The sequence below is a fragment of the Macrosteles quadrilineatus genome, unplaced genomic scaffold (assembly GCF_028750875.1).
Source record: "Macrosteles quadrilineatus isolate MER2022 unplaced genomic scaffold, UCM_ALF_1.0 Scaffold_5__1_contigs__length_97177068, whole genome shotgun sequence".
NCBI classification, from domain to species: Eukaryota; Metazoa; Arthropoda; class Insecta; order Hemiptera; family Cicadellidae; genus Macrosteles; species Macrosteles quadrilineatus.
Window position 1 is genome coordinate 6,607,807 of NW_026542598.1, and position 9,802 is coordinate 6,617,608.

A 9,802-nucleotide genomic window follows, 5' to 3' on the forward strand; every position below is an offset into this window, starting at 1 on the left:
CTCCCTATTTACAAATTAACTTTTGGAAAGTGGAGGAGGGTGTCCTGCCTAGTGCCCCGTCAAGCAATTGCTCCACGTGTCACAAGTCTCTCCATCAAGTATTTTGGTTCTCTCTGAGAAACATTTTGGTACAGTGAGAAAACCACACAACATAATTCATTATATAAGTTACTTTATGACTGAAATTGAATTGAAGAGTAAAACTGTAGGTCTTTTTGTATTTTAACTACTTACACAATACAAAATAAAAAGTCACGATAAAATTTTTTTTACTATGATGTACAATATAAGCAAAGATTCCGAATAACAACTTTACGTTCCATTATCAAAATGAAAATCTGCTGTTGTTCAGTTTCAGCACCGTTACATAATAACTTTTGCACAGTTCCCTTATGCATCAGTGGTGTTCTTAATCAAAGAAGAAATACCGGTATTCTACTAGTATGATGATTTTAGGAGTTTTCTTGGATTTTTGTAAGTCAGTATCATAAATATTCTTACTGATTGACCTTAAATGGAAATAGTAAAACACTTCCAGTAACGCTATATTGTCAACAGTATAAAGTTTATTTCGTTTAAAATAAACAATTTTTAAATTTTACATAAACAATTTAAACTGCAATTGCTCAAATAGAAATAAACTAAATTATCCCCACATGGGAGAACCCCTGCGTGGGAGATAGTATAACTAAAGGTCAATAGCATGACGTATTACAAATCGCGTATTAATATCGACAAAGTGATGTGCCTAAAGAGTTTCCCATTTTAAGGTTTATGAGATTGTGTGGTACTTACGTATTATACGGAGGCCACCCTTACACAACGCGCTGCGGCGGTTAGGTTTGGTCATCATGAAGCTTTTATGACTTGTCTGGTTCGATTCATAACGAAAGTAGGAAAGTCCTACAAACATATTTATAATAGACCAACCTAACCTAACCACCGCAGCGCGCTGTAAAATAAGTGGCCTCCGTATAATACGTAAGTACCGATTATGTTGAGTAAATCTTTATTTTTCAAACAGATATACGTAATAAGACATGGAGAGATACATTGGGAACAAGGTTCAAAAAAGAAAGTATATATTTGCTTTCTGCAGTATATGTAGTATACATATATACTGCAGTATATATATATATATATATACTATCTGCAATTGTCTTTATTTGCAAGCGTTAGAAATTAGTCAACGAGCGAAGAGGTAACATATACTGTAGCTCTTCCCAAGATAAGGAATGTATTTTATCATGTAAATATAATTAGTACAATGTCCTAACTCATAATCTACACAGTCTAAACTATAATAGATAGATACTTTAAATTTTGGGAATGTATTCCAAACTTTGTGTAGTAGCCGTATAAAGCACCGTATAAACTGACCCAAAAATAAACAGTTTTTTTCAACGACCTCAGGGCTCTGCCACATTATCCTTCAAAGACTCCATGTTATTTTTAGAGATTAGAGATTAAATCTGTGTTTTTTCTATGGATAAATATTTTACATCTACAATATTTTAATTTATTACAACTTAGGAAGACAGGTGTGGATATTATATCATATATTATATTATATATTATATATATATAGTAGATATTAATCTACTAATTTTAAATCCACAACGATAGTGTAAATGTCTTATTTATCTGTGACAGTTTCAGTAAACTATTATACTATACAGTAAAACATCGAAATTAGTAAAAATTCATTATATTTAAAGACTTAAGGCCTGCCTAATTTTTCTTTAGTTTTATTCCTAATAAACTATTAAATAAATTTATTGAAACCTATTTCCCTAATATGATCGAGGTTTCTCAAAAGAAGAAAAGATGAAACAACAATTATATTTACTTGGTCCGCTTTTTTGTTTTCTTTTAGACGGAAAAGGCACTTTATTTCCCGTCGCCTAAAGACATTGTCGTCATGACGTTGTTTGAAATAAATTCTGACAAGCAGTATTGCTGAGACTACTTCAGGATGTTAACATTCCGGGGATAAAAACCTTGCGTCCTCTTACTGTGTATTGGTACAGAATGTGAGCGTTGTCTTGTGATCAATGTACTTTTGTGTTTATTCATGTTTAGATATATTTAGAGCGTCTCTGTAATACTTAGGAAGTATGCAAAATGTATGTGTGCTTACATAGTCTTTGATCTAATTTATATTTGGTTACAAATAAGTCTTCAGGGTTAAGTCTTTCAGGGGTCTTAAGGTTTCAGGGTTAAAATATTATGTTTAGCACGTTACAGACTCAAAAGACGTGTGAGTCTGTGATTAACTTTTGTAAATGTGATTTACATTTTTTTAGAATCGTTCGGTTAATCCCCTCTTACAGGTTTTATGTGTAAAAATAAAAAAAATACCAAATCTGTAACGACGTAACTTTGAACAAAGTGAATCTTTTCATCTTAAATACAGTACTAGTAACCAAATCCACGCTACGCTAATACTTAACGTACAAACATGATATCAGTATTTTTGCACAGAATTCACTTTGTCAACAGAAGAATAAACTCGATACTCCCTCTTACGTGACTACAATGTTTATGAACTCTCTGACAGTCTTTTGCCCGTGGTTGTGGTTCACAAAATGATTCCTACAGCTTAGTTTATAGATCCGCATTACATTGACAGTCGCAATTTATTTTTTATTTACATTCATCTTCAAATTGTTTTGGGTGGCCCTCCCTTTATAGTTAGTAGCTCCAGTTAGAGTATATTATAGCCTAGATCCCATATGAATAGGAAAGGATCAAACTAAAAAAGGTCTTCATGTTGTTAGCCTCCGGATATCTGGTATAGTAAATAAATAATGGTTGAAATACCGTATACTGTCAAAAACATTCCTAGTAGTTTGTAGGCTACTGCAGTTTCGTTCCCAAGGGGAACTCCTTCAGGCTGTATAGGATATTAATAAATTAAAATCTATCGAAACCACATTAACACAAATCACCCGATTTTTTGAAATACTCATTACATCACAAAGGTTTAATATTCACAGGATATTTTGCAGAACTAGTTTATGCGGATTTTGTGAATCTGAAATAGGTGAACTTCTACTGGGCTGAAAATAAAATGAGTAGGTTTGCTATACATAGTACATATATATATAAGGTTTCATTAATCATGACGAAGCAAACATTCTGAACATCGTCAACCTTCACCACACTACAGAGTTTGGAGCAATGTTTCACAATGTAACCAGGAAGTAGGGGAGAATTAATTGTAGTGCGGAACTTAACGTGGCCTACCTCTACAAAGTGAGCATTACGTGTAAGTAGGCCTACGGTAAGTACTCGTAATAAAGTTTACCCTGGAAAGTATTAAATTATCTTAAATTCTAACACACAAACTTATTCTGCTGTTTAAATATTTTAATGTAACATGTACCTTAACTGTAACCCTTTAGGCATTTGAATTATTGTATTACTAGTTAAGTTTTTTCCAAGAAAACTTGTTTGTCATAGTATTATTTATTTATTTTTACGAAAGGATTAATATGAAAAAATCTATTTCTTTACTGACCTGTATTTTATTTGCGACCAAAAAATGTGAATGGACATCTATTTTTTTAGATTAAAAATTAGTCATTCATAAAATTTTCGAACGACATGTGATCTTTGAAACGTGTGCATTGTATTAAAATAATTTATTTTCCTTAAGGGTGGGTGGGTCTTGACTAATTTAATGCTAACCATTTGCATAGGAATCAACTAAATGCGTAAATGTTTTGTTAGAATTAAAGTTCTTCTACTTCTACCCTGTATGTTAAGTTTGGGAATTAGCTTTAGTTTTTCTTTGAAAGTCTAATTCTACTAATAAGTCTTTTTCCCTCTAGGCTAAAATTAGCCTTACGCTATCAATACCGTTTGACTCATCGTGTTTAATGGAATCTCTTATGTATATACTGACCAACAATTAAATAAAATAAGTATATAGATTCTATTGTAACGTTAATAAGGCTTAAGTATACTTTCTAAAACCATTCTATAAAAGCGTTTCGTGCTGATTCCGCCTATGAATTTATTCCGTATCAATATTCCACTTGGATATAAATATTTAGATATTGAAGTACTTAACGAAATATTTTCAGGTTTGTGATGTAGAAATCTTTTAACCACGATACTCGAAATTTCAGGATTTATAGGATTGCACAAAATTTTTTCATCCAGTAATCATAAAACAGTTCATAAAATAAATAATTATAAAACAACGTACAATGATTTATCATGTTACACAAATTATTTAATTGCTAAAGGATATTGACCTAGCTTAAATATGATGGAAGGTTGATAATTTCCGCCGTTTAAGCGGTCGTAGAAAGTATAAAACGCAGAAGCTGCTTTAGACACAACGATTTAATATTTTAGCGGAAAATATCGCCAGGAAATCCCTCGAGCGGTATCAAATAAACGAGGAAGGTTTATTGCCCTTGACACATTTTCAATATCAGCTCTTTACTCTGCTATGGCGCTATCCACCCACGGTGGTCCGGACATTCGTTCATTTAGGTAATCACTGGATGGTTGATAGCTCGATTTCAGTAATTTACCAAAGTTTTCAGCTACGCTTTCCGTTCATTTAGTCAAGTTGATAGCTGGATATAAATAAGTTGCCATTATTTTCTGCTATTTCATACCTGTAGCTCAATACAGGTAATTTATCATAGTTTTCATATATGCTACTTATAAATAATGACTGGACGTTTTATAAAGAGTTAACCAAAATGTTCTTTTACACTGGAATTTTTTAGATTAGATTACTGGCATGGGTGGAGAAAGAAATACCAGTTAATTATTCATACAAAATAATGAATGGGGAAATTATGTAAATGAATACAGTGTTTTGGTAATTTATTTAATCGGTTATGATTTTTCATATAAACTAAGTACTTATAATTCAAACAGACCTTTTCTTGATTTATACAATTAGCTTACAATTTTATTTGCCTACATATAATTTCTTATATGTTAAAATGGTCAATCGCTATAAAAATAGGTCTACGTATTATTCATCCAATCAAGTAAAAATTTATTTCTCTACTTTTAGTGTTAAACGTTAGATCAATTATTAAGCCCAATCAGTATATTTCATATAAAATACTAACAAAAATATCATACAAAAAACATACTAAGACAAGAAAAGTGGAGAAAAAACGAATCAATGTTGAAGGTTTTCATTTCAGTTTAGCACATGGCAAAATTAGCATTAAAAACTATACATTTTAACAATTAGGTATACATTGCACATTGAGTACCTGTTTTATTACTTAAAAGGTTCAAATGGTGTTTTAAGTAATTTTCTGAAACACTAAACGATTAATAACAGCCTTTTATACATTTACTAAAGTAATTTTGAGTAGTAATAAACTGCAATCATTGGAAAGTAACCACTTACTTTTTTCTTAGTTTACCGAGAGAAGAATTTTCTATTTTAGTTCTGATTGTATAACTTGTACCAGTTTGAAGTTTCAAATGTTAACAAGAGTTGTTAAAGCTCATTAAAAGTAATACTGAATTTCATGCATTGCCACCAAATGATTATAAAGGCTAACCATGAAATTTGACTATAAATCTGTTTTAGGACTTTGGTTTTAAATATCAATAATTGTTACATCTTTATGTCCTCATACAGCGTAAAATAAAAAATTGCGCTCAGCTATATTTACACGTAATTATAAACTGATTACTCAATTTTGTGTCACTTAGATACACTACCCAATCCTGCTTAGTTAGCTGATGGAGGTTTTTTTGTCCTTTGACGCTAGGCACGAGTCAGGGATTGTTTTTCACATTACTTCAGCCTAGACCTAAGGGTTAAGGCATTATCAATTAGATAAAAACTATTGGTCATTTGGAAGGATTTGAACCCGGGTCCTCAGGGACTGAAGTCCCTGGCTCTAACCACTATACCAGCTCGCTCCCCGGTTGAGCGAGAATAGAAACATTTATATCTATGCAATTAAATGTTCTGAATCCAATAATAAATTTTTACATCCATTAAATAGCAATATGTTAATGGAGATTAAAGAGTTTACACAATTTGAATTGAGTTTCTGAGACGTAAAATTGGTGACGTAATTTAAATCCCCAATGACAAGTTCTAGTGACAGGGTAAAGCCCTTCACCAGCAGACTTCTGGTCCTGACATGTCTGATAGAAATAACACCTCTCACTCTACAGACTAAGCCTCTTCTGGGCAATGTTGTTTGGTCCGCTTACACTACAGTAATGTTACTTCTTTGAAAAAATACCATCGCATTCAATTAGAATTTTTAATTGATTTAATTGAAACAAGACTACCATTTGGACCCGAGAAGCGTTAAATACTGCACAGTAAGTATGAAATCATACTAAAACTAATTTTAAAATTAAAAAGGGTAGGGACTTGAAAAAGTACTAATAAAATGTTTTATTTGAGTGGGTAAGTCCTTCAAGTAGAATAAAGGTAATTTTTATTGACTTTTTTGTATACCATGTACTTGTTTTGTTATGCTTTTGCCTGGATTTTGTATTGTTTGGGTTTTTTTACCGGATAGAAATTGTGTGCATTATCCTCTAATAAATCCATGCGATGGATTTACCGTCCGTAAACGCATCTTAATTAGTGTGTTAAGCTCTGAGCCAATATGTTGGATCATCTCTTGCCAAGCTACGCTGGAGATGAAACCCCCTCCGGAATCAGGTAAAGACGACATATTGCTCACCTAATAATTGTACAACATATAATCAGAAACACGTTTACAAAACAAAAGTATATTAAGTATGCTTTATTACTAGAGAGCAAACCATGCATTGTAAAAATTATTCCTCAAACAAGAGAGAAACATTTAAACTTCAGATATACCATCAACCAGTTATTGAGCATACAAAATATAAAACGATTTTCATTTTTAATAAATTACGAAGTCTACATGCAGAATTTAAAATCAACTTGTCAAGCCACTATAAATCTACGTATACGTGTACCAAAACAGATTTGAAGTTAACAAAAGGTCCAGCAGTCTCTGAATATGTTTTAGATGGATCAACGTAAGATATTAAATCTTTAAACACGTTATGTACCGATATAATATTTAAAAATACTCTACTACAGTTTATGTTTGAAAACAGTAAATACTTAGCTTAAAGGTGAAGAAATAACTGTACCACACCGTCTGTACCCCACGATAAAATGTTTTCAAAAAAAAGAGAAGACTATGTAAAATCGTTGAATGCGCAAAGCATTGCCTACATTATTCCGGCTACTACAACCATTAAAGATCCGTTACTTGCTTTATCTTCAGCTTACGTCTAAGTAAGCTGTGTTTGATAGGCTAGGGATAACAGACTCTCCTAATTGTCTCTTAAGTGTTTATTTACACATACGTACAATCTGGTGTACCAAAACAAGCCTTTGAACAAATTCTCAAGTGACTAAAAAATGCAGTGTATATATTTTTCGTCATACAAAACGGTCGTTTTTAATGCATGCGTTGCGAGTATAAAGTAGTTTTTTTTACTCCCTAGGGAGTAAAAAGCCTTTTTAGTCCATAGGGAGTAAGAAGCATTTTTATTCCCCAGGGATGAAAAATCAGCAGTTTTTAACTCAGTTGTACACTTTGATTGAATCAATCACAATATGTATTGAAATTATATATCTATTGATTTGGTCAATTTTGTAGCTTATCGTTATGTTGCAATATGACAAAAAATATAGTTCATCACACAGGCATAAATTGTCTTTTCAACCCTCATTGATTTGGATTTTCCTACCTCGGCTTCGCCTCGATCGTAAAACTTAGCTCGAGTCGCGAAAAGAATTACTTTACGCCCTAATGGAGAAATATACTATACAGGGTGGCTGAAAAGTAACTTGCACCCCGTCTGAACTTTTCAACTAATGTGTTTGCGGAAACCTTCTTAGTTTTGAGGGGCTACAATAATGATGGCTTATTTTGAAAATTTTGCCCGAAGGGGGTAGCAGGGGAGGGAGTAGCTCAAATTTTTTAAACGGCAAGTATAGTCGAGTATGGTATCATTTTTCAGGTCTTGACAAAACTAAACAATTAACATAAAGAAAACCAAAATCAGACTACTAATAACAAAATGGCTCCCTAAAACGTTTCAAATCAAAATAACCATGTGGTTGGCTGAAAATAAACTTGCTCCCCCCTTAACTTTTAAGCTAATTTAAGATATTTGAAATCAGTTTTTGGCAACCTGATTCAATATGAAAGGCTACAATAATTATGGTTGATTTTGAAAATTTTGCTCTCAGGGGTAGTGGGGGTGGGGGGTAGCTCAAAATATTCAAATAGGAAGTATGGTCGATTTTGGTATCATTTTACAGGACTTGACAAAACTAAGCAATTAACATGAAGAAAATAGAAATCGGAAAACTAATAACAACATGGCAGCTTAAAACGATTGAGACGATGGTCATTAAAAGTAATTTTTAACTTTTTTTAATGCCAAGTAAGTAAGTAATTTGTAATGCCATCGTAATCTGAGAAAATTAAAATATCGATACAGCATCATTGCCATGGTTTTTTGCGCGATTTGAACAATAATACTAGTTGTAGTAGCCTACTCAACTGTTTTATATTATAGTGAGTTATCAGAAACCGAGTAATTTCGTGCAAGATATTAATTTGTGAACAACATTCTCTCACCATTCTTCATTTAGTTTTCATTCATTTTCAGCTTTATAAACACACATATGCATGGATGTGCGTCGTTGTTCTATAGAACTGTAATGGTAATTATAGAGTGTTATTTTTTACCTATCGTGAACAACATTGACAAGTTGTTTGATAAATAGTTATTTCAGGAGTGCATGTACAGAACAAAAATGTTTCCTGTTATTTATATATGTCTATTTGTAATTTCACCTGTCGGTAGAATTTTTTATAAAAACGCATTTTCTAATGTTAAAAATAATAATCACTGATCCTACCATCCATATTTCAACATCTAATAGTGGTGTTATCTAACAACCAGGATTTGGGCCGTTCCCTTGCAAAATTACGTAAAAATTCCAAACACAATTAAAAAATAATTTCCACTCAACTTCTCGTTCCCGTCGTGTTATCCCTGTCTATTAATTGTTAGTTGTTGCACGCTATTCTGTGCGTTTTGACAATAAACTCTTACTCACATCTTAGTTTGAAGTTCTCGACCGTATCCAAGAGTACATGGCCCGCCAAAACTTCTCCCGCGTAGTACATCTCCCGCTCCAACCGGATGTCAAACTCCCGGATATAGTCCATGGTTACGTCCATGCAGACGACACACGACTGGTGGGACGGCGGGAGTGTTACCACTCAGCGGATCAAAATATCCCTCAAGTTAGCGTGAAAATCCCGATTCATCCCGCAACGTAGTATATAAAGTCCCACACTATCCCAATGTTTCAATTTGGGCTCATTGAGTAAAGTGATAACAGAAAGTGTTAACAGACTACAGATATACCATTAGCTAGTAGGGTTAATTGTGGTTAATAGTCCAAGTGTAAATGTGTGGGTAGAAGAGTCGTTATAGTGCTCGCCTTCAAATCTAAAGGTCGCCGGTTAGATTCCAAGCCAAATAATGCAATTTGTCTATAAGCTGTCAATTAATGATGCTATCTAAAAAAAGGTAGACTTTGGATGATAACTAGACCAGGGTTTGGACCGTTCCCTTAGAAAACTAAAAATTCAGTTTCGAACCATACCTAATCGTAACTACTTTGTCAAATGTACGCCACTTGATCAAGATTAGACTGTCAATGAACTCATATAAATGTAACTAAATTAGGTATTACTTTGTTACGCCAACCTTGTTG

General features: G+C 32.9%; 1 protein-coding gene across 1 annotated transcript in view; it reads right to left on the bottom strand.

Moving 5' to 3' along the window:
- LOC128994722 (arrestin domain-containing protein 3-like) overlaps nt 1–9,248 on the bottom strand; it is a 154,225-nt gene extending 144,977 nt beyond the window's left edge. The window contains exon 1 of the mRNA XM_054419460.1: nt 9,137–9,248. Coding sequence (XP_054275435.1) covers nt 9,137–9,248 — 112 coding nt within the window. The remainder of the gene's footprint in view (nt 1–9,136) is intronic.
- Nucleotides 9,249–9,802: the final 554 nt, after the last annotated feature.